The 25,623-nt window shown below is 39.8% G+C and overlaps 2 protein-coding genes and 1 long non-coding RNA gene across 3 annotated transcripts in view; 2 read left to right on the top strand and 1 right to left on the bottom strand.

Annotated features, from left to right (window-relative positions):
* Nucleotides 1-14,676, top strand: part of UBE4A (ubiquitination factor E4A) — a 34,469-nt gene extending 19,793 nt beyond the window's left edge. Inside the window, exons 12-20 of the mRNA XM_068556551.1 lie at nt 290-422; nt 1,455-1,642; nt 3,177-3,277; nt 3,392-3,505; nt 5,036-5,210; nt 8,442-8,622; nt 9,069-9,216; nt 10,319-10,476; nt 11,628-14,676. Coding sequence (XP_068412652.1) covers nt 290-422; nt 1,455-1,642; nt 3,177-3,277; nt 3,392-3,505; nt 5,036-5,210; nt 8,442-8,622; nt 9,069-9,216; nt 10,319-10,476; nt 11,628-11,757 — 1,328 coding nt within the window. The 3' untranslated portion in view covers nt 11,758-14,676. The remainder of the gene's footprint in view (nt 1-289; nt 423-1,454; nt 1,643-3,176; nt 3,278-3,391; nt 3,506-5,035; nt 5,211-8,441; nt 8,623-9,068; nt 9,217-10,318; nt 10,477-11,627) is intronic.
* LOC137772567 (uncharacterized) lies at nt 305-16,640 on the bottom strand. Its single transcript, XR_011075499.1, has 3 exons — nt 16,554-16,640; nt 922-1,020; nt 305-460 (listed from the first exon to the last, which is right to left on the bottom strand). It is a non-coding gene; the product is annotated as an uncharacterized lncRNA (long non-coding RNA).
* Nucleotides 16,558-23,703, top strand: ATP5MG (ATP synthase membrane subunit g). The gene is made up of 3 exons (XM_068556552.1): nt 16,558-16,697; nt 22,058-22,218; nt 23,518-23,703. Exons 1-3 carry the CDS (start codon nt 16,646-16,648, stop codon nt 23,614-23,616), a joined length of 312 nt encoding a protein of 103 aa, XP_068412653.1. The 5' UTR covers nt 16,558-16,645; the 3' UTR covers nt 23,617-23,703.
* The last annotated feature ends 1,920 nt before the right edge of the window (nt 23,704-25,623 follow it).

The raw sequence follows: 25,623 nt of genomic DNA, 5'->3' as shown, positions 1-25,623 counted from the left end.
GCACAGTTAACCTTGAGTGTGGAAGTATAATGTCTATCAGTATACTTTCTTAAACTGCACTGGTGTGTTAACATTTTATGTCTCTACTATTCTGTTTACTTGGATAAAAATAAAAATTGACTTACATTCAAAGGAGATTCTATATTAATTTATCGTCATTTCTAGTACCTACAAGACATTTGGGGTTTTTTTAACCTTCACTGAGTAGAGTAAAAGGGAGGAATTTAAATATTGCATAATACAAAGAGTCAGATGTTTGGCTAATTCCAGTGTATATTTTCTTTCTCAGAATTTTTTGCAGATAACTTGGGTGATTTCCTCATTTTTCTCCGCCGCTTTGCCGACGACATCTTGGAGACATCAGCAGATTCCCTGGAACATGTCCTTCGTTTTATCACCATTTTCACTGGAAGCATAGAAAGGTGAAGTGCTGAAAGCGTGGCTCTGTCACAGTTTAGAGCTGCAAAACATTCAGAAGACTTCTAAACCAAGAAATAAACAAGCCTGAATCATAAGGGGTTGCCTTCAGAAGTTGTGTTAACATTAATGAATCACCTGACTATCCTTATGGGTAGCCCAAAATCCCACACTTGAGAGGCATAATAAACAAAGGACTTTGCCCACAGAGAATTTGAACCTGCATATAAGGTACCTGATGGGAATTTCATTGCTAGTCCCTGGTTAAAATAGTTACCTTAATGCCAGAGACCTTGCCAGGTGCTAATGATCTTCTAGTGTATGATAGCAAAGTTTGCTCTTAAAATTCTGAGTTGGATGAGCAGTAAACTTGGGTAAATGCTGTCTGATCTCAAGTCTTACCATTCATAGCTTCTAGTCCTCCTTCCCAAAGGAAGACGCTCATTGACCTGTGGAGTTGCTTCTCTGATTTTTTGGTGGTAGGCCAAAGGAAACAGTACGTACGTAAGTGAGAATTTGCTGCACAAAGAAGAGATCCACAATCCCCTGAGCCGTGTCAGTGAGACATAGGTAGAAGCCAGTCCTTCACTGAACTGAGCAGACCTAATGAAAAATCATAAGTCAACAAGTATTAGGCGCACATGGTATGCATTATAAGTAACGTGGAATAATAATATCCTGGCCCTTAGCCTCAGAAAGCGTGGAAAGGCAAGTTTATCCCAGATGAAGCTGTCAGAGAATAGTAAATAGTAAGTCATGCATTGTTATAGAGAAGTAAACAGAACGGCGGAGCATTAAATAGAAACTTAAGTACTCACCCTCGTAATTGGTAAGCTGTGATGATCTTAAAGAGCTGAACGGTACACTCTGCATATCCCCCAGAAATTGACCGACTTAAAACTGCGGAGTCGTGTTTTCTCCTGTAACTCTCTGTACAGATGATATATGATGTTTTGACTCCTCGTATGGAGAGAATAGTTATAAATTTGGGAGTCAAATTTTCTGCCTGCTCAGTTTGCTTTCTGCCCTATTCATAGGATGAAGAATCCCCACCTAAGGGCCAAACTCGCTGAGGTGCTGGAAGCAGTGATGCCCCACATGGATCAGACCCCAAATCCCTTGCTGTCCAGTGTGTTCCACCGGAAACGTGTGTTCTGCAACTTTCCCTACGCATCCCACCTCGCAGAAGCTCTAATCAAGGTCTTTGTGGACATTGAGTTTACAGGTAAAGCAGTCTAGAACCAAGAAACTGATACATCGCCGCCGATCAGTTTTTAAATGTCAGGAAACTATCATAAGCCATCATGTATTGAATACCTACCATGTGCTACCCTTGATGCTAAGTGCTTTTTTCACATTGTTTACTTAATCTGTTGCCATCTGGAAAGTTTTACTCTATTATCCCCATTTACCTATGAAGACATGGGTGCTCAAAAAGATTAAATTATTTGTTTATGTCATACAACTAAGTGGTAGAATCAGGTCTCTCTCACCTTAAAAAAGAAAAACGCATACTGTTAACAACTTCACTATAATTTTTGATAGAATCATACTCAAATTAATTAGTCTGTCCAGTTAAAACCCCGGGTCTTTATTTTTCTCTGCCTCAAAATTACAGAATGGTGGATAATGAGACAATGTGCTGATTGAGATATTCTTTTGTCTTGTCCAGACGGTCTAACTCTCGTACAGTTTAGTTGTTAGATTAAGAATAACAGCAGGCAGCATTCCCTTTCTCTCATGCCCTTTTGAGCTGTAACCCTGAGATGCTATGTCTGAGTAAACAGTACCCCCTCTCAACCAGTAAACAAGATATGCAAAGCAGTTACTTAAGACCCCTTTTAAAGGGGATGTCCTACCAGCCAGTGATAAATACAGTTAATATTAAAGAGACATTTAACACTTTACTGACTGTTTTTCCATATTTGAATTTTGACTTTGTTACTTGCTTACCTCCGAGACTTAGTTTCCTCATTTGTAAAAGGGGTTGAAGTGATGGTTGAGGCAGTGTATGTAAATCTTTATAATATATAAGAAGTTGCACAATAAATCATTGCAGTTATCTCATTATACAGCCACTACGACCCTTTGGTTGTAATAATAGAAGGTGTATTATAATTCCTGTTTTGTTTTCTGAGGAAGTGGGAGTTGAGAAAGAGTAAGAGACTTGCATTAAGTGGAGCCAGAAGGAAAACCTAAGTCTCCTGACTCCAAATCCCATGCCCCTCCTTTATTATATGACCCAGCCTGTAGAGCTCTGGTGGTACTTCTGGCATGTCAAAAGCAGTATAAGCCTCAGATTTTTAGCTCCTGGCCTGATTTTTCAGAGTAATCAAGAACCAGTTGGCCCCACAGTTGGGATGTTATCCATGAAGAATGTGGGGATTACTTTTAGTAGCCCATTCTGCACATGGCTGGCACGGCCACAATGGCCAGCTCAGAGGCCTCATTCAAAGTCTGATAAGTAGTCTACGTTTGGATATGGAAGCATTTGTTTCCCTTGGCTTTTATTTTGCAGCTCAGTCCTTGTCCTTTTCTGAGTACTGTATCGTTTATATGTCTCCCTCTTGTTCTATCGGTAAGGAGATAAGCAAACACTTGGTTATGACTCTAGGCCTTCATAAACTCCCACAGCAGGTCTTGCCGGTAGCCTTGACAACATCCAGAATTTTTATAAAATGGCTACACATAAACATAAGCTCGTGCCTTTTCTCTAATAGCACCACCTTTGCTGATGTTTTGCTCTTACCTTACTGCAGGAGACCCCCATCAGTTTGAGCAGAAGTTTAATTACCGCCGCCCCATGTATCCCATCCTCAGGTACATGTGGGGGACAGATGCCTATCGAGAGAGCATTAAGGTGAGAATGTTTTTGGTGAAACCAAAGTTGAGTTATCTGAGTTTTGCTCCACATAAGCCCCAGTGGGTTGTGATTCGGTACTAAAATGGTTTTTTCTTGGGCTGGGACTTACAGGATTTGGCTGACTATGCCTCTAAGAATTTAGAAGCCATGAATCCCCCACTTTTCCTCCGCTTTCTTAACCTGCTAATGAACGATGCCATCTTCCTTTTGGATGAAGCCATACAGGTAAACAAACAAACAGATTTAACTGCCCTTATACTGTCATACATACTTTTTACCTCTTAGTCATAATAGAGCAATCCTTATGCTAGCAACCCCCTAGTACCAGTCTTGGACACCAAAAATTTGCAAGTAGTAATGTACCACCAACCTTGCCCTTGTAGAGTCTGATAGGTATTGTTCCATTAGAGACCAAGACCAAGGGCCTTATGAGCTAGGATGATATTTTGGCAGAGAGTGGAAAAGAAAGTGTGAAAGGCCAAACTAAGGTACACTGGCAGAACTAATCAGTCTAGCACTACAGAAAGAAATCACAGGATCTTCATTCAGTTAGTGACTTTCAACTTTCTTCCATCCCAAGACATTAGTAACAGTGACTGACCAAGGCAATGATCCTTAGCCCTCTTTCCTAAAAGCTTCTGACTTTTATACCACTATTTGAAAAAAAAATCTCTGGTTTGGGTTATTTTTTCACATAAAGACTCCAAGTCATCAGTACTCTTCATCTGTCCACTGCCTCCCAAATCTTTAGCTATATCTGAAACATGAGTTTTACAGAGTATACACGTGGGGGCCTCTCAGTTCCTTCAGCTTAACCATCCCTTGTGGAGCTGCTTATTGCTCCTATAAAAACTTCCCTTATCTGCGACAGGTGTAAGAAAGGGCAGTGACCCAAAGGGAGACAAAGCAGGTAAATCATGAGGGTAGCCTGTTGGATAGCCCACACATTCCTCGTATTGATTAGCAATCTCCCAGTAGCTTGTATTTAATTTGTGAGAAAATGTTCCTGCTTGTTCATAATCCCATACTTGAAGATTTTAGATCTGTTGCCTTAGAAAACAAGTCCTGTAATAAATAGACCTTTCTAAGCAAGAGCTATGTGACAGAATGACACAGATGGCGTTTTCATGGGACTGTAAGTTTAACATGCTTGCTACAACAGCAAGAGTGGTGAGAGGTAGAGGGTTTTAAATATTTATGGTTCTCCTTCCAGACATTTTTGCATATTTGATAGAGCTTTGTTTTTTGATAAGCAGTTTTGGGGGGTGGTTTTTTTTTTCCATCTTTCATCTATTTTTTCCCTGTAGCCTGATTGCTTTTACCAATATTTCGTATACTATTTATCCTCGTTTCTATTTCATAGACTATAGTATTTCCAGGGGAATTACCCATAAGTCTACCCAGGCTGAAACAATTTTTCCCACAATTTCTTTTTTATCTTTTTTTGTCTTTTTTTTCGTCTTTTTTTTAAGTCTGTGCCTTGCGGCATGCAGGATTCTTAGTTCCCCGACCAGGGATCGAACCCATGTCCCCTGCATTGGGAGCATGGAGTCTTAGCCACTGGACCGCCAGGGAAGTCTCCTCGCAATTTCTTTTTAAACTTCAGCCCTGTGCTGAGAAATAAAGCCTCATGTCTCTTAGATAGTCCGTGGTTTTCCCAGCTTAGTGGACTAGATTTTAAATAGGACCTCTTAAATATCATCTTCCCTTCAATACACTTTGTTCTCTGATACCTTCCACCTCTGGTTTCTGTAGTATTTGAGCAAGATAAAAATTCAACAAATTGAGAAGGACCGAGGTGAATGGGACAGTCTGACTCCAGAAGCCCGCCGAGAGAAGGAGGCTGGCCTACAGATGTTTGGACAGCTGGCACGTTTCCATAACATCATGTCCAATGAAACAATTGGTACCCTTGCCTTTCTGACATCAGGTAAGGATACAACACACTGCTTTCCCAAAACATGCAGTGGTTAAGATCTGCTTCATTTGAGGGATCAGCCCACTGAGGCTCTGGTGACAGTATCCTCCTCCACAGTCTGAGAGGAAGTGAATCACTAGAGAAGCTTCAAAAAGAATGATGTTGTCCATTGTTGACATGGGAATGAGGAAATGGTCGTCCTCACACAGCTGCCAGAAAGCATAAGTTAGTATCATTTTTCTTGAGGACAACTTAGCCATATCAGTGTATCTGGGGGTGTTTGTGTTACCTGAAAAAAAATATTCTTGAACTCTGGTTAAATGTGGTGGATCAAACAGAGATATTTATCTCTACTCCCTCTAGAGCTGCACTGTCCAGTTCAGTAGCCACCCGCCACATGTGGCTCTCAAGCATTTAAACTTTGGCTAGTCGGAATTGAGATGTGATATAAGTAGAAAATACACACTGCAAGACTTTGTATTTACAAACAAAGTAAAACCTTTCATTAATAATTTTTATATTGATTATATATGAAATGACAACCAAGGATCACCAGACATTTGAGGAAATCCTCTAATGTGAAACACAGATAACACATGAAAACTCTTTAAAACAGGGGTCCCCAACCCCCAGGCCACGGACCAGTATCGGTCCACAGCCTGTTAGGAACAGGGCCGCACAGCAGGAGGTGAACGGCGGGTGAGCGAGCGAAGCTTCATCTGCCGCTCCCCATCGCGCCCCATCACTCGCATTGCCGCCTGAACCATCACCCCACCCCCACCCCCACTCCGTGGAAAAATTGTCTTACACGAAACCGGTCCCTAGTGCCAAAAAGGTTGGGGACTGCTGCTTTAAAATATCTTTATAACCTCAGAGGTATGAGAGAAGATACAGCATACGTAAAACAGAAACAAAGAGGCAATACAAGGGATTATGCAAAGAACAAGAAGGAGCTCTTGGATATTGAAAATGTAACTTCAGAAATTTTGAAAAGTCAGTAGAAGGGTTAGAAGATAAATTCAAGGAACTCTTCCATGAAAGTAGAACAGAAAAAGAGATGGAAATTAGAAGAGAAAACAAGAAAATTAAGGATCAATCTAGGACGTGTCAAAAGAGAAAAATGGAGGACGTTATCAAAGAAATAATACCCCCCAAATTCCCCAAAACTAAGAGAGTCTAAATTAAAAGGAGCCACCAAGTACCCAGCGCAGGGAATTTTTAAACCCCTGCACTAAGGTATATCATTGTGGCATTTCAGAAAATCAGGGTAAAGAGAGCATCCTAAAAGGTTCCAGAGAAAAATCAGGTCATGTACAATGGTTTAAGCATCAAAACATCTTTGAATTTCACAGCACTGACGTTTGAAGCTGGAACACAGTCCTGATGGAAAATATCTTTTCAGCCTAGAATCTTCTAGCCAACCAAACAATTTTACCCTGTTTGAGGGTAAAATGTAAGGACATCTTCAGATATGAAGGTATCAGATTTACTTCCCGTGTACCCTTTTTTGGGAAGCTACAAAAGGATAAATATACTCCATCAAAATGAAGGAAGAAAGTGGAATCCTGTAAGAGAGATGCAAAGGAAGTTCCCAGGCTGATGATAGAGGTAGCTTGTATGACCACACCATAGGCCTATAAAACAAGGAGTCCAGATTGGAGTGATGAATGGAAGCTTCCAGAAAGAACATCTCCAAAAACTATTTTTGAGAGTTTTACATTTCTGGTGGAGAGTTTCGAAAGATTTAATGATAGGTACTCTGAAAATAAGCGGGGGAAAAAAAGTATTAAAAAGTATTGGGACTTTCCTGGCGGCACAGTGGTTAAGAATCTGCCTGCCAGTGCAGGGGACACGGGTTCACGCCCTGGTCAGGGAAGATCCCACATGCTGTGGAGCAGCTAAGCCCGTGCGCCACAACTACTAAGCCTGCACTCTAGAGCCCGCAAGCCACAACTACTGAGCTCGCGTGCCACAACTACTGAAGCCCGCACACCTAGAGCCCATGCTCCGCAGCAAGAGAAGCCACTGCAATAAGAAGCCCATGCATCACAACGAAGAGTAGCCCCTGCTTGCTGCAACTAGAGAAAGCCCGTGTGCAGCAACAAAGACCCATGCAGCCAAAAATAGTAATAAATAAAACAATTTTTTTAATTAAAAATTTTTTTTAAAAAGTAAAAATTAAAAAGTATATATATAATCATTAGAATACTTTGTGGCTCTGCTGTATATGATATTCACATAATCTTAATGACAAAATCTAAATTATTTCACGAAAGATTTGTTTATATATTAGGGCAATTTGTATTTGGGGAAGAGGGACAGCAATGAGAGCTAAACTCATCAGTAGTAGAGTCAACAGATAATGACTAAAATTGAAAAATTAAGAGCCAGCAGTACTAAGCAAGCCTTATACTGCTTGGTTTGTTGCACTTGGTATTTATTTATTTATTTATTCATTCATTCATTCGTTCATTCATTCATGCTGTGACCTAGCAGTTCCTTACAAATTTGTTGTAGGAAGTAATGTCTACAAGATATGTACACAGTGAAGTTCATCAATTAGTGAAACGCTTATAATAGGAAAAAATTGAAAACAGTCATAATGTCCAGCAATAAAGATAGAGTAAATAAATAACTCACGGTGCAGTCGCACATTGGAAAACTATGTGGCCATTAAAAAGGGTATCAATCGTCACTATCCTATAGAACTTTATGTGATGGAAATGTTCTATAAATCTGGACTGTCCAATACTATAGATACTAGCCACATGTGGCCATTGAACACTTGAAATGTGGCTAGTGTATCTGAAAAACTGAATTTTTAATTTAATTTTAATTAATTTAAATAGTCACATGTGGCCAGCGGCTACCATGTTGGACAGCACAAGAACCAATATTTACTGAAATGGTAAGGTATTTACGATATCGTTAATGAAAAAAGTAAGTTACAGAATATGTACAATATGATAATCACTTTGTTTTATAAATGTATATGTATGTAAATATGGACAGAAAAACTAGAAGGATATATTAGCAAAATGTTAACAGTGTTTACATCTGAGTAGTAGTTTTTATATTTTGTTTGTTTGCTTTTCCTTGTCTAATATTTTCTAATATTACTGCAATGAAAATGTATTTTAAAAAATAGCAGTCCCCAGAGGTCTCCAAGTAAAACTCTAAGACACTGTAAGTTGAAGATTGCTAATGGCTTGAGTTTTCACAGACTTTGGTTTTTTTTTCCAGAGATCAAATCCCTCTTTGTGCATCCCTTCCTGGCCGAGCGCATCATCTCCATGCTGAACTACTTCCTGCAGCACCTGGTTGGCCCCAAGATGGGGGCCTTAAAAGTCAAGGACTTCAGTGAATTTGACTTCAAACCCCAGCAGCTCGTTTCAGATATCTGCACCATCTACTTAAATCTTGGGTACCTGAGATTTAAATTGGGCAGGCCAGAGGCCTTGCTCATGTCTTAACTGGGGGTTTTGACAATGGAATGACTAGCTGGTAGTTATGTGGAAATAGAAAGGAAATGGTTTGTTTCTAGTTGGCTGATGAAGGAATCTTCTGTAGTTTTAAATAATGAGATTTTGTATGACCTGTGGGACGTTATTTGGAATTTCCAACATTCTGCCTTGATCTGTGCAAAGATAAACTTTACTGATTGTTCCATTGTTTGGTAAAGCAGTATATTTTTAAGGCCATGGGCTACTTGATAAGACTTCCTTCCTAAAAATTAGAAGAAATCATTCTATATCAAAAGAACATTCATGGTATATAAGTGATGGGGAACTTTGTTCCTCAACCCATCCGTTATTGCCCTCTTTGACCTATCCTCTGATGCTCAGTTTCTTTCTGGTGCTGACCTTCTAGGGATGAGGAGAATTTCTGTGCCACTGTGCCCAAGGATGGACGTTCCTATTCCCCAACTCTCTTTGCACAGACAGTCCGAGTCCTGAAGAAAATAAATAAGCCTGGGAATATGATTGTGGCTTTCAGCAACTTAGCAGAGAGAATCAAGGTAAGGAGGAGGATAATTTGCTTATTAACATGTTCAATAAAAATCATGTCAACTCAGCCGTTCTGCTTTTTTATCCAATTTGAGGGGGGAAAAGAGTATTGCGTTGAGAAAATACATATAGCTGCTTCTTCCTGATTAGTCAATAGCTAAACTACCATATTCTTTAATAGTACTACTCTTTTCAATATGAGGGTGAGAACAGAAAAATAAGAAGCTTCTACTAAAAGAAAACAATTTTTTTTTCAGATTTTTAATAGGCTGTTTTTATGAAAACTTCTCTGTACAGTGTTACCAATAGATTTGAAAATCTACAATATTAATGCAGAACTTTTCAGAATACAATTCAAGATTAGTATCTTTTAGTCATTGATTTTTATTGATTTTTCTCTGTTCTCGCTATTTGTAGTTGGTAGTTGGCTTATATAGGAATGGCCATACATTTTAAAGATTAAAATACTGTATTGTACTCAGCTAATCCCTTTCGTTGGAGCGGCTTCATTTGCATTTATGAAGAAGGAAAAATTATGGCACGGAGTCTAATGGAGAACCTTCCTAATTGATAACAGTCTTCCCTTCATTGAGTTACTTATTTATTGAATTGGGCTTCATCTTTGCCTAGAGCTTAGGCAGATGGATCGCTGAGGAACTAAAGTTCAATCAGATGTTGAAGCCACTTTTAAATTCCCATACCTGTTTGTACCTAAAACCGGAAACTGCTTTTCATACACAGACTGCATGAGTAACTCTGTAATTATACAAATAATAACCCCCTCCAACCCCCACCCCTTACAGCCGGGCTGTTGTCAGAAGGATGGATGTTGTGCGTGGTGTGGTTTTTGTTTTTCCCTGTTAACATTTAAATCCATTTCTGGTCATGGCTGCTAGCAGCTGAGCCAAACTGAAGATTCAGAGTTGGGGCTGAATGTTAAATTTGCTCCTATAGTATCCATGTTGGCGTGTTTCGAACATAAAGCTGAGAATTGTTACTGTCGCCGTAAAGGGTTACTAACAATAACCCTTGAAGATTAAGGTATAGTCACTGAGCATTTTGAGTTCAGCTGCTTCTGTGATTTCCCCGTAACTACCCGGTATTTGTGCTCAGTCTCTAGCAGACCTCCAACAACAGGAAGAGGAGACCTATGCAGATGCCTGTGATGAGTTTCTGGATCCCATCATGAGCACACTGATGTCTGACCCTGTGGTGCTGCCGTCTTCCAGAGTCACTGTGGATAGATCCACCATTGCCAGACATTTGCTCAGGTAAGCCAGCCCCCGAAAGCAGCCTCAAGAGTACAGGTGTACATTTGTCTGCTATCATCTTTTTCTCCCAGTACAGTACTGTGCACCCAGTAGGTACTCCACATTGTTGATTTATTAACGTATTGTGTTGAGGAGGCATTTTGGTAGAAGTATATCACTTGATTGTTAAGGATTTCAACATCCAAAACAAGACACCTGTTGAGAAATGCTGGCGCTAACCTTACCTCTTCCTTCCTCAAGGAAATAATTTCTATCAATTATAAAATATGTCAACCTGGAGTATAAGTTGACATGAAATTGTTTTAATTTTACTGTAGTTGTAAAAATATAAAAGACAGATTTTAAAAAAAAATTCAGGTTTTACACTCATCGTATGGGTTTACCCACATTCTGCTGCAGCTGTTGGACTCAGCCATGGTGACTACAAGTTTTCCCCAGCCTGCCTACTCTAAGTGCAGCATTAGAAAGAAATGGCTACTGAGAGACTCTGCCTATTTAAAATGAAGTTATATAAGTTGACCCAGATCTAGGGAAATAATGTTTTTTAAATATTGGAAAAAAGGATGTTCTACTTGATGGTATTTGGTATTAAGCACTCGCTATATGCATGATGCTGTGCTGGGTAGTATGTCTTTTCCAAAGTGTCAGTGAGAATTTATATTTTTATCGTGGCTTCAGAATACAGAGAGAAGGTATATCATCTTACCTATGAGGAAGCCATAATCTGCATTTACTTGAAGAGCAATCAGCTAGCTAAATCCAGTGTCAACCTACAAAGCTTTATCCCTTAACACCTTATACTGTTTCAAGAGTCTGTCACTAAAACTACAAACAGCTCTTTATGCTGACATGATTGTTATAGGGTCTCTGTCTTGGGGAAATGGAATCAAATACCATCTGAAGAGCAATGCTGAGATAAAGTTTGTTAAGCAGAGAGACAAAGTAGCTAAAAAATCTGCAAAAAAACCAAAAAACCTCCCAGATCACTCTCTCTCATCCCATTCTTTCTAACCTCAAGTCAGCACTTGATTCAGAATCATAATACACTCTAGCTTCAGTCTCAAGGTGAGATGCCTAGGTATTCTCTTTTTGGCTGAAGATGTTAGAACTTACAGAAATAACCCCCATTTCTCTTTTTCTCTTTGTCTCAGTGACCAAACAGATCCCTTTAACCGTAGTCCCCTCACCATGGACCAGATCCGGCCAAACACAGAACTAAAAGAAAAAATCCAACGGTGGCTCGCAGAGAGGAAACAACAACAAAAGGAGCAACTTGAATAAATACTGCGACCTAAAGAAACCAAAAACCAACCCCAGAGTGTAGATAAACAATTGTTTGTGGTTTCTCTCTTTCTGGTTCTGTTCCTTGCCTTTTTCTTGCTTTCTTTCTTTTTTTTTCTTCACCCTTTACTAAATTAGAGAACTGCGCTTTCTCATATTATGATAATTAAAATTCCTAAGAACTTTACAGTGCTGGCTTGCAGGAAATTATACTTATAGCATCACCACATTTGGAAATCATCACTAATTTTTACCCTTTGTTATATCTCTTCCTGTTCTTTCTTCTTCCTTTTCTTACCTTAAATTACATTAACTTCAACTACTAAAACCTCCTGCCACCTTACTATTTCTCTTCCAAGAACTGCTCAAACATCTTTGGTGAGCACTGCTTTTAAGTGTATGATGTCACATATTTCAGTGACAGCTGATATCAGAATGTCCTGTGTTATCAAGGTATTTACTAGACTTTGTGACCCAGACTTCAGCCCTTTTCCTTGTTACAGCTCTGCAATGTTACAGAATAACATTTTGTATAAAAGCAGATACTTGATGTTTGAGTAGATTTTTGAATAAGTTGAAAGATGACATGAAAAAAGGAATCTTATGCAACTTCAGTTGGTAGCTCTTAGTTTTGTGTTATCTTGTAACTCAGAGATACCTTGGAGGCCAAACACTCCCCCATGGAGTTGTCATTACCACAGAAAATTTAGCCCTATAATATTTTTAGGAGGATTGGTAGAACAAATTTGCAGTTTTGACACTTTATTCAGAAAATTCCGAGGTGAAAGAAGAAGGCTGTTGGGCCCTTTTCATCTACTGGAAATCAAGGACTAGGCTTGAGTAGAAAAGTTAGGCAACAAACATTGTAACTATGAAAAATGTCATTTTAAGACACTAATAGCAGCAGTATATCTCAGTATATATATATATATATATATATATATATACACACCTACATACACACACCATGTACATTTTTATATTGGTCTAGTGTAAACAGAGTACCACTTTATATTGTCTCTTCCATGGTAAGATGTATGCAGTGTGTGGCCATGTTTACTAACACTTATTCTAGACAAAGTTCTGAGACTGTAAAATGTATATAGGTAATGTTTGTTTGGGCTTATGACCTGACTTCTAAGAGCTGCTTCTAACTCAGCCTTAGGTCATCAATTAACAGAGCAGGAATTTGAGCACAACCTTGTCCACAAACCATTTTAAATACCCACTTAGCCCTATGCAGTTAGTAGATGGATGGGCCCCACTTTTACAAGTTGAGCTTGAGTTCCCTACTCAGTTGTGCAGCTTAACACGCTGAGCGAGGCACATTCCCCTAGGGACTGTCTATATCACTATCCCTCTAAGCCCGAAAATATAACTAACAAGAAAAGTGGTATGATCTAGAAACAGGGGTCATTGCTTCATTTAGAGGATATTATTGTTAACCACGGCCTCTTTCAAATAAGATGGTAGTTTTACGGTAATCCAACACAAGTTGTTATAAGCAGTCCTTGATGTGTTTTTGATGGTATCAGCTGGAAACCCTCAAGTCAGAGGGCATCCCACACTAGATATAAAGTAGATGTTGCCTATTGCTGTGCTTATAAATGAAAAAGGCAGTCTAGGACTCTCGCAAATGCCAGAATGTAAGATAGTAATTCAGTATGCTCCCTGGGCCTTTAAGGCATGGGTTGACAGGATTTGTTTATTTTCTTAAAATGAGCTTCATTTCATATTTATTATCCTCCTTTACTTCTCTGAGAATGAACTGTATAAAATAAGCTTCAATTTACTTGCATTTATCTTCCAAACCCAATGTAGTAGGATATTTTCATTTTTAAAAGAAGTGGGGAAAAGACCAGAGTTTTATAGGAGAAAATTGGAGGAAAAAACGGGCACAAAACCTCAGAAGGCAGCTGTTCCCAGCAGCTTTCTAGTTAACAACCTCTATGCTGCCTCTTGTATCTGTGTCTGTATTCTACTTCTGTATTAAGTCTTCAGATTGTAAGCCTTTTCTGGCAAGGTTTTTTGTTTTGTTTTAAAAAAAAAAAAATCTCTTTTCCTGAAACTTTTTATGAATGGCTATGGCACCATTAATGCTGCTGAATATCTATAAACTCATCACAAAGGCAAGTGCATAGCTTAAGGCCACTATTGGTAAGGAAACCAAGTGTCCTCTGTGCCTTTTTCCTTTCCTTGAAGTAATTTAAGACATCCCAAAAATGAGACTAAAAAATTATGATCGTGGGACAACATGGTGCATATGTGCACTCGGAAGCTTAAAGAGGGCTTGTGTTTTCTGGAACTCGGAAGCAAGCTCTAAATCTATTAGAGCAGACTTTCTGACATACCTAGTTTTATGTGTTGGCTTTGCTAGCGTATGATAGGAAAGTGAAGACTCTTTAATCAGCTCTAGTATTGCTTACTAAGAGGGTAATACTAAACTTGGAAAATTAAGTAGGTTTTATCAAGCAATCTGGGTTTGTTTGTTTTTAATACAGTTTTTAATGGATATGTGAAAACAAAGAAATGTCAAAGGTTTTTTAATGGTGCAGGTGAAGGTGCCAGTTGCTATTTGGTATCACACTCTACAAAAGCTTCATTACTTTATTTGATGCTGCTTACTAAGCAGCCATTGCACAGAGCATAAGTCTACTGGGTGCCTTTACAAGCCAGAGGCTGGTGCTGCACTGTTGATGTCATGTGAGGAAATAATGCACATGCTCTAACTGCTTGGAAAAGAAAAAGAACCTAGAAACAAAGAAAATGAAGAACAAAACAACAAAAAGTTTGATTGAAATAAAACTTGATCAACGTAACTGTATTTTGGAACATTCCAGGAAGGTTACTTCTTGTCATACTTGCCTGGGGGTGTTTGTTCAAAGCTTGTATTTAATAAATGAACATCTGACTTAACAACCTTTGTTATCACTGCCTTTATTACAGTATCAAAAGCTAGTGGCAGTTCCAGAAATCCCTCTGAAAACTTAGAAGGCTCTGAACTTGACTTTTTTTTAAAGGTCGTATCAAATGTGTGGCCTGACTGACCTAACCTGCCTTACCAGGCTTCTGGACCCTGGAGTTATCTTCAGATGAGTCTCAGGGCATGTTTCTTCCTAAGCAGTTCACTTTTGGCTTCACTTTTCTTCATCTGGCCTAAACTCCAGGTCTTTCATTTTAATCATTCACTATCAAGTTCCCCTTTCTTGCCCCTTGTTTCTGCACCTCTGCTATGCAAAACCTCAGCCCAGATTAACCCAACCATTTCCCTCTGCTCCAATATCCCAGCTACAGGTTACTGTTGGAGAAAAATGACACAAACTTTAGAGTGGTGCGACCAACAATCCTGTGTGTCCTTAACTTCAACAGCTATTCCAAACTTTAACTTCTTTCCTTAGATTTTCTCCCACCCTCCCACTTAACCCTCACACTCAGATGACCTTGCCTTCTACTTCATAGATTTCAGAATTTCCACTTTCAACCTTCTCTTCCATCATCCCATCTGTGGAAAAGGCCCCACAGTTTCAAGGCTCATCCCTCCAACCTTATTTCCAGCCTCATCAGGAATCTTGTCAATCCCACTTCTTGATCTGCAATCTCTCCCTTTTCATATCTCATATTTGGTTTTCTGGCTGGTATTCCTTTATAGCCATATTTCTTCACTCATTCACTCTGGCTTCTATCCTAATTGAAACTGCTCTAGCTAATGTTTCTATATTGCTCCATTAACTTCCTCATCCTTAATTTTACTTCTCTGGAGTATCAGGCAACTTTATCACTCCTTCACTGAAGCGCTGTTCTTGACTCCTTGATATCACTCCTAATTTTTCATTCCACCTCTAACCATTCCATCAATCAGAGTTTTACTTCTACTCAGCTTTCCCGGGTCCATTATTTATTGTGTTTTTCTCATCAAATGCCACATCCCTACGTATATCTTTCCTTCCAGTCATGTTAACTATAAAGTTCAACTCGGTAGGACACAGCTGTTCTGTTATACATCAACCCAAGGATCTCCTTCTCTAGGAAGTCTTCCCAGATCAGCATCACGCCTAATCCGATACTAATGCCTCTTCTCTGTTTACATTGCAACCTCATCAGATCCCAACTCTGCCACTCACTAGCTACTGTGGCCATTTACCAATGCCAGTCTTAAATGGGCACACTACCTAACACACAGGCTTTCTTTAAATTCCAAAATGCCTGACAGACTGGAGGCCCTCAGTAAATGCGGTTTTGTTCCTTATATCCCCATAGTTCCTTGCGGCTGGTTAGGGAATTAGGGGAATTGGATTCCAATCCTAATACAGGATGCGGGGAAGACCAGGATTACAAAAGATCAACTAAAGGCAATGGGCTAAGTCAGCTGACAGGGTGTGTGGCGCCTGCTCCGCCCCTAACTTTCCGTGTTTGGCCTAGGACCCTCTCTGCCTTCGTAAGACGATTATGTTGGCCTAGAAAAATCGCAGCGGTGCCTTCCAGCCCTAACTTGCCTCGTTCTCTCTGAAAAGCTGCAAAAGCAACGTGCGCAAAAAAAAAAAAGTGGAGGTCGGCGCCACCGCAGGGCGCATGCGCCTTCCCTCCTCGCGCCGGCCTTTCGAACTTCCCTGAGCGGCTGCCCCAAGAAATGCCTGTTTCTCTGCGGAATTCCGTTGTTTTTTACGTGCTCTCTGGTCTCATCTTCTCGTACCCACTTTCTCATCTGTGACTGAAGAAAATGAATTGGCCCACTGAATTCCGGAAAAATACTAGGACACCTAAGTATCTTGGACCGGCGCGGAAAGGGGAGGCCTGACCTTGGAAGCGGAACGGGGTCCTGCGGCAGGTCCTTCCGGGAGGGTGACATTCAGCCGGCCACTCGGGGCGACGGGCTTTCCGTCCTAGAACTATGGCCCAGTTTGTCCGTAACCTCGCGGAGAAGGCCCCGGCGCTGGTCAGCGGTGAGCGCGGCATCATCCCGCCGACGCGGGTACCCGGGCGGGCGGAGAGGCCTGCGAAGGCCCGAGGGGAGGACGCGGCCGGCGGTCACCGGAGCGGCCAGCGGGGGCCGCGGCGGGCACGGCCTGAACGTGGGTTGGGGGGTGGGGGGCAGGAAGCGGATTGGCGGCTCTTCTCAAGCTTTCCGCGGGCCAGGCCTGCGGCTGCGGCTTGGGTTCTGTCTACAACCTAGAAATTCTGAATTCTGACCGCGACAGCGAGCGGAAGGAGTGTGCAGGCAGCCGGGGTCGCCCAGCAGCCGTCGCCATGACGCCCTTCGACCTCCACGAGGAGGGATAGAGAGGGGATGGCTCAGTCAGGAGAGCGTGGGAGACGGCAGGCAGAGACACTTGAAAGCACAGAAATGCGGCCGCATCAGCTTGTTTGCTTCTCAGTGGAGTATGTGGAAGTCTGCAGAATTTTTAAGGATGGGTGACCTTTGGAACGTTGCCTTTGCATTTTGTCCTGGCTAGATTCTGAGATACTTCGCCTTTAATCTAAGGGAATTTTTAGGTGAAATTGAGCTTTACGAACGAATATTCCTGCCCCGGTAAGCATAGGAAGGGATATTTGTAAGGAGCGATGTTTATTACCATAGATTAGCGTTCGTGAGGATTTTCTGTTTGAAAAAGCTGGGTGCAGCCTTACTGGTAGAACGCTGTATTTCAGAACAACCCTGAGTAGTCACAGCCCAGGGTAGTAGTCTTATGTCAGTAAATATTTCATTTGTCTGCTGGGTAGCAAGCTATTCATTTTATCCCCGTAGTGAGATCAGTTAAGTAGACGGAAGCTTCTTCGCTAGGTGTGCTATATTCTAGTAAGTGGTTGAAGCGCAGATCTCTGAACGGCTTTCGCTCAAATTTTCGTCGTTGTCTCCTCCCTTTTCTCCATCAGCAGTCAGAACAATGAGTTACCGAATGCCTGACAGTGTCAGATACTATAAATACTTGATTCTCTTCTCCTACGGAACCCCACAGTCCACTACTATTATCCGTTTACACACTTCACCGAAGAACTTAAGTTTACAACTTGACTAAGATAAAGCTCTACATTTTTACGTAATACAAGGAGAAGGAATAGTAGCTTGATTATTTGGACTTTGTGGATGATTTGAGGCAAATTTTTTTTAATTTCAAGTGGATTTTTCTTCTTCTCCCAGGGCTTTCACATCTTTTCGGTGGTGCATCTTGGGGAATTGCAAACTAATTTTAATGATAATTTACCAAAAAAAAGTAATATGAAAATAATTATGAAATATATCAACCATTTTCTCTATTACCATGAATAATTGAAAGATATAGGTTGTTATTCTTCCAGAAGTACTCAGAAAGGAGAACTCAACTGGGGCCAGAATGTTAAAGTGGAGCTGTATTTTGCTTCGTAACTTAGTGTATTAAGTGTTAATGTTAAATATCTAAAACGTTGCTAACTGTATCTGTTAATTCTCCTGGAGGACAAAGAAGCTTACAGAAATAAGTAATTTTTATTCATCAAACTTCCCCGGAAAGGTCATAGAGTCTGGGGGTTTTTTTTGGTTTTTGTTTTTTTTCCTATTAACTAAACTTGAGACTTTATTTGGATTTCACCAGCTTTTCCAGTTAATCTCTTTATGTTCCAGCAACCAGTCCAGGGTACCACAGTGCAATGAGTTGTCTTATCTCTCTAGTCTCCTGTGTGACAGTTTCCCAACCTTTCCTTACCTTTCATGACCTTGACAGTCTCAGGATGTCTGTGTAGGTATCTGTCTAGGTATCCTTTAAAGATGTTCCCCATTTTGAATTTGTCTGGTGTCTTTGTCATGATTAGTCTGGAGCTATGGGGCTGTTGTTGTTTTTCTCTTTCTCTTTTTTTTTTTCTTTGGCCACACCTCGCAGCATGTGGGTTTGAACCCGCGCCCCCTGCAGTGCAAGTGCACGGTCTTAACCGCTGGACCGCCAGGGAAGTCCCTGGAGCTGTGGATTTTGAGAAAGAATACCACAAAAATGAAGTCCCCTAATCACATATCATGATGTAAGTGATATCCATATAACATCACTAGTGAAGTTAGCTTTCATCACTTGGTTAAGGTAGTTTCACTAGGTTTCTCCTAAAGTTACTGTTTTTTCCTTTCCATACTGTATTCTTTAGAAGCAAGTAACTAAATTAGGGGAGGCAGGGACAGGATTCTATCTCCTGTAAGAGGGAATATTTACACACATTTAAATAGAATTCTTCTGTGAGAAAGATTTGTCTCTTCTTCCCCATTTTTTTATTCAGTCATTTATTGTATGGACTCACGTACATTTATTTCAAACTTTGTACCTCCAGTAGTACAGTAGTATGTTATTTATTTTGTTGCTCACATTGTTCCAGCTTTGGTCATTGAGAACTGTCACTTTGGCACCTCTGTCCCTTCGACATTCCCCTTTACTTTCTGGTACTACAAGATGCTTCAGACTTTTTTTTTTTTCTTCCCTTGCCACGCCACATGGCTTGCAGGATCTTAGTTCCCTGACCAGCGATTGAACCCGGGCCCCGGCAGCGAAAACGCTGAGTCCTAACCACTGGACCGCCAGGGAATTCCCCAGATTCATCTTATGTATCCCCTGCCCCAGCCTTAGAATTAGCCATTTCTCCAGGGAACCCTAGTTCCTTTTACTGGACAATTGTATTTTGAAACTAAGGTCTAGGTACTGGATATGTTCCTTGCCGCTAGACTATGCTAGTTACCCCTTATTCATGGAACGTAAGTTCCAAGACCTCCAGTGGATGCCTGAAACCACAGATAGTACTGAATCCTGTATGTGCTGTTTTTTCCTATACATACATACCTATGATAAAGTTTAATCTATAAATTAGGCACAGTAAAAGATTAACAACAGTAACTAATAAAACAGAACAATTAAAATACTGCAATAAAAGTTATGTGAGGGGAGCTGTCTCTCAGAATATCTTATTGTACTGTACTCACCCTTCTGATGAGTGAGATGTTATAATGCCTACATGATAGCATGAGGTGGGGCAGATGATGTAGGCATTGTGACACAGCATTAGGATGGAACAGGGACAGCACGAAATTTCATCACACTACTCAGAAAGGCACACAACTTAAAACTTATGGATTGTTTATTTCTGGAATTTTTCATTTAATATTTTCGGACAGTGGTTGACTGAAACTATGGAAAGCAAAATCACAGATATGGGGGGACTGTTGTACTAGAATATCATTGCCTCTAGGCCCTCTCAGTGGACAAGGAGGTGTGTGCATATAGATATTCCTCTACTTAGAATAAAATTACGTACCAGTAAACCTATCACAAGTTGAGAATATTGTAAGTCGAAAAATGCATTTATTACACCTAACCTACCAAACATCATAACTTAGCCTAGCCTACCTTAATCGTGCTCAGAATACTTACATTAGCCTACGGTTGGGCAGAATCACCTACCACAAAGCCTATTTTATAAAACAGTGTTGAATATCTCACGTGATTTATTGAGTACTGTACTGAAAGTGAAAAACAGAATGGTTGTGTGTTGGTTGTTTACCCTCATATCACATGATAGACTAACTGCAGCTTGCCACCACTGCCCAGCATTACAAAAAAGTATGGTACCCACTATTGCTAGCCTGGGAAAAGATCAAAATTCAAAGTATCATTTTTACTGAATGTATATCACTTTCACACTGTAAAGTTGAAAAATGATAAGTTGAACCATCAAAAATTGGGGACCATCTGTATACTCACCCATGGGTGTGTGTACACACACACACACACGACCATTGAACAATGTGGGGATTAGGGACGCTGACCCCCATGCAATTGAAAATCCGAGTATAACTTTACAGTTGGCCCTCCATATCCACAGTTCCACATCCATGCATTCAACCAACCTCGGATCGTGAAGTACCGTAGTACATATTTATTGAAAAACATCCACATATAAGTGGACCTGTGCAGTTCAAAGGTCAACTATAATTGTTTCTTATTGATCAATCTGTATATAAAACTAAACATAGGTTCATAATGAATGTCTCCAACTCTAATCCAGTACCGCAAGGTTTGTTCTTTTTTTCCACATCTGTAACTTCCCTCTCTTAACAGTGAGAAACCTGGCTCCCATCATCCACCATTAACTTACTTACATTTTGTTCATCCCTTGTATGCATGTAAAGCAGTTTCAAACTTTTTAACCTAAACTCCCTGAGAAACAAATTTACCAACTAAAGTACAGTGTTTGTGTACATTGTACTGATTTGTTTGTTTATAAAGAATATATCTGTATGTTGAAGATAATTTTAAAGACTGTTGACTGTTAAACAAGACTTTGTTCTCTTTGATAGCGCAGGCGTTGGCAGTTCTATTTAGAACTATCTGTTAGAGCTTTGGGTCCGCTTAAAGATTTACCCATGGCCCTAAGCCAGAGGATGACGGAGATAGTAACTTTAAGAGTAGTGAAATAACCTAAATACAGGCAGTTAATAATAGGGAAAGTACCAGGAGCTTTGGGTTATCTGTCTTTAAACAGTAGACACTTTATGGATGTTCATGTATTTGTGCTATTTTTGTCATGCTGTCTTGTAATTTTTTATATAAAATACCTTTTCTTTTGCTGAAATCACTACCACAGTCTCACATCTACCCTGGTTGTTAAAAATTTTTTTTCCTGAAATAGTAAATACCTTGAGGAATTTCAGCTTAATAACAGAGTTAAGTTTTGGCTGCTCTTAACATTACATGTAGGCTTTATTTTTATTATTTGTGGTATTTTGAAGGAGGAGCAGCTGTGCCTTTGTTAATCCAGCACATATTGATGAGGATACCAAAAATGGGTACTAATTGGTATAATTCCATCTGGATTTGTGGCCAGTATAGTGACAAGTTTTAATCTTATTCTTAAGGATGCCATTCTACAGAGCTCCTTCCCTCCCCTTCTGCACCTCTTCCCTCCAAATTTTTTGGTCTCTACAAGACAGTATGGTTACATTGCTGCTGTTTTCTTGTTTTTGAACACAACTTCTAGTAACTTTATAGTTAACTAGATTTGCCATTCATAAATGAAGTACTAGTACTCTGGTACTGGCCACTAGTGAAGTCCTGGCATAATTGAATGTGCTTATAGCTTCCTGCCTGATTGAACTGCCCTGTGACACAGGTGTTCTGCATCTTTAAAAGCCTCTGGTTTCCAGGGAGCAGCTTTGACTTTTCACACCGGGTGCACATTTGGTACAAGCATTGAATGAATGTGATGCATGAATAAATATTTGTGTCCAGCCCACACATCTGCTTCTTTCGGTCTCTAGTGAGTTCATCCTGGTTTTTTGTTTTGTTTTGTTTTCCAGCTGCTGTGACTTACTCGAAGCCTCGATTGGCCACATTTTGGCACTATGCCAAGGTTGAGCTGGTTCCTCCAACCCCTGCTGAGATCCCTACAGCTATTCAGAGCTTGAAAAAAATTATCAATAGTGCTCAAACTGGTAGCTTCAAACAGCTCACAGTTAAGGTAACTATGGGCTAAATGAAAACGTATGTGCGTAAAAGAAAATGTCTCCCCTTGGGATTTTTCTGATTGTTTTGATTAATATATGTATTTTTCAGTGAGGCTGAAACCAACATAATGAGAGATAATCTCTTTTTTGACTGTGAAGAAAGATACTTTGTAATTTTGTCATCTGGGTTGAAATAATTGGGCTGTTTTATGTCTTAGTTTCCTATTAATCTTATAACAAAGAAGTGATCATTTTTACTGGGCAGCTTTTTTTTTTCCTTTCCTGTTTGTTTAGTGTACTAAATAGAATGGCTTGCTTTGCTGATTCTGTACTTTTTTTGTCTGTAGTCCTAAAACTATCCCCAATTTGGCCAAAAGATCTCTTGGTCTATATCACAGTCAAGCAGCTAAGACTCATGGAGGGTAAAAATACCAAAACCTAGAAGCATATAATATAATATGAAGGGTGGAGATAAAATCTAAAGACTTAAGAATTCTAAAGAATTGGAACTTGAGGACTTCCCTGGCGGTCCAGTGGTTAAGACTCCTCTGTGCTCCCAGTGCAGGGGGCACAGGTTCTGTCCCTGGTCAGGGAACTAAGATCCCACATGCTGCTCAGCACAGCCAAAAAAAAAAAAGAAAAAAGAGTTGGAACAAATTCACTTCCAGGTGCTGAAAGGAAAAGGCCCAGTTTTGTTGTGGAAAGGTATTTTTTTCAACTGGAGTTTCAAGCTCCATATTTGTGCTTGTGTGAACTGCTGTTTTCTGGAACTGTGTGTGTGTACTTTTTCTCTTTAGGGCAATAAAACATTGATCTGGGAAACTACTGAATACTTGGAAAGAATTAAACCAAATAATAAATGAATAAAAATTATGTCTAAAGGGGAAGATAGAGCCCTTCATCTTTCAACAGATTTTCTTTGGCCAGACAGAAATGTCTGTTCAGAGACTTGCCTTCCTATAGCCATCCTTTCATATGAATGCCCTGTCTAAATGTGGCAGCTATTTCCAGGATGTGGGTTGTTTTAGGGCTCATAAAGTGTCTCATAAACTAATAATGAAAGGGTTAAGTCAGTTCAGGTCTTTAAAGAATGCTTTGAAAGAATTTATAAGCTCTGGCCTACTTACCTTACGTAATTGAAAGTTCAGGGGTTCTCAGCAGTTAAAGTTAACATCAGTAATTCTTGACTTTGACTAAAACTGCCCTTTAATTTGAATAGCATCCTTATATTCTCAGTCACTTAATCCTGGAAAAGAATAGTTTTAAATATATAAGAAAAAAATGTACATTAAAATTTGTGCTTCTTTTTTCAGGAAGCTCTACTGAATGGTTTGGTGGCCACTGAGGTGTGGATGTGGTTTTATGTTGGCGAGATCATAGGCAAGCGTGGCATCATTGGCTATAATGTTTGAAGACCAATCTTTGCTTTGTTATTTGGGTGTTCTTGGACCATGTGTGAGCAGACTGCTATTTGAATAAAATAAGACAATGTGTCAAAATCAGTGTTTCTCTGTCAAGCACTACATGGAAGGTCACAATTTCTCTTGATATTAAGTTGGGTTGTCTTTTGCTTTAATACATTAATACAGCTCTAAATGCATGTCTTTGCTTAGCCTGCAATTGGAAAGGATAGATATGAATATACCAACCTGGTGCATGTATATATGAGGATAGCATTTTACTTTGAAGGCTTGAAATAAATGATATTTAAGCTTAATTTTAGAAAAGTTGGGGAAAGGCTTTGAGAAAACAAGAACTTGTTCCAGTAGGAGAAAAATAATACCATGTGCCAAGCATGTTATATACTAGTTAAATCACCTAGTATAAAGAATACAATTTGGACTGTTTTTCTTTGCTAAAATCAGAGAAAGACCCCTTTGGCAACAGCTGTGTCTGTAAATGTAGGGGTACTTTTTGTCAACTTGAATATAGCTTCCCCAAAAGAGACCAGCCGGGTGATATTCTGTGTGTCTTTGTAACACCTTTAACACTAGGACAGAGAATGAAAGCAATGACCTATGTTTTTAATCTAATTTTGATATGTTATTAATCTGTCTTTTTTTTTTTTTTAAGGACCTATCTTTACAAAAATAAAATATCCTATAGATACTTAACAGGATTATAGTTTAGTATCGTCCATGGGTCAAAATAGTATATTATGTCCTGAAATAAATACAAGTGATTGGTATCAGTCTGTCATCTTGAGCCACTTTATTGAGGATTTGGGAGCGACTTAATCATTCATTGGCTTTTCCTGGGGTTCTTACCATCTATGAGTGTCTCGGTGGTATGTTTCTAAATCCGTTGTAACTCTCTTTGCAGCCATTGCACAACATGGAATACCAGCTGACGATAAGCAAAAGATGATTGCATGTTGGAAAAGCATCATGGCTCACAATATAGTATTAATCCTTTAATAGTATTGAACCTTTATCCAGTCAATCCCAAATTTACCAGCTGGTTTTGAACACTGCTGCTTTAGCCAATAAAGGGCACAGCTTTTCTTTGTGATAGGCAAGAACTCTCCAAGGAGAGACTGCTACTCTCTGAACTGTGAAGTAATGCCTAACTTACTGCAGGTGGTCAAAACTGAAACTACCTCTTTTCAAAAAGCATTCAGTAACTTAAAATATGCATAGCAACAGACAGAAAAGACACTACTACAATAATGGTGATTTTCATGAATTTTTCTATTGCATACGTGGGTGAGCAGTGCAGTTAATTTTATAAAAATTTAAAGGTATGAGATCAGCTAGCACTAGTAAGAACCTACAGAGGCCAAGTTGATTCATGATATGTAATGTGATTTTATTTTAACTACATGGTCACACCAGAAAGTCCTCAAAATAAATGTTTACTACTCACTCCACTGCTACTTCCTCCTCCTTTGCCATATGGCACACCTCTGGTGTAGGGTGGCTAATAGTGTATGTACAGAATTTTCTTGGGTTAAAATAGCAGTGGACTCTGAATTGGCCACTTGACTTCTGCAGGCCTGTTACTTTTTGTCCTCCTAAACCCCAAATGTCTTGCCTCCTAGCACAGAACTGTTCAGACTGTCTTTCACTGAATTTTTGTGTGCCAAGTGTTTGCCACTGGCAACTTAAGTTTGAAGTCAGATACTTTCGGTGCACCTCCTAAGTCCAGGTATGCTAAATGGTAGAAACATTCATGAACAAGACTGTTACCTGTTTCACAGAGCTTGATCTGGTGAGACAGGTAACTAAGCATGCAGTTAGAGTACCTTGTGGCTTGTGAACGGAAACCCATTGAAGGACTTAGACAAGGCACAATCCCAGCCTTCACTTTGTATAGTCTAGCAGCAGCGGGCAATTTCAAATCCATTAACAAAAGCTAGGGTAGAAATATGCATGGGGTGCATGTGGTCTTAAAGTTATTAAACATAAATTGTCAATAAA

Source organism: Eschrichtius robustus, chromosome 11, assembly GCF_028021215.1.
Source record: "Eschrichtius robustus isolate mEscRob2 chromosome 11, mEscRob2.pri, whole genome shotgun sequence".
Classification (NCBI taxonomy): Eukaryota; Metazoa; Chordata; class Mammalia; order Artiodactyla; family Eschrichtiidae; genus Eschrichtius; species Eschrichtius robustus.
Note: the sequence above shows the minus strand (reverse complement) of the source record. Positions and strands in the feature narration are given on the sequence as shown.

Coding starts and splice junctions, on each gene's coding strand:
- ATP5MG (XM_068556552.1), top strand. CDS start 16,646: ATGGCCCAGTTTGTCCGTAACCTCGCGGAGAAGGCCCCGGCGCTGGTC. Junction 16,698..22,057: donor GGCCCCGGCGCTGGTCAGCG/GTGAGCGCGGCA, acceptor TTTGTTTTCCAG/CTGCTGTGACTTACTCGAAG. Junction 22,219..23,517: donor TCAAACAGCTCACAGTTAAG/GTAACTATGGGC, acceptor TTCTTTTTTCAG/GAAGCTCTACTGAATGGTTT.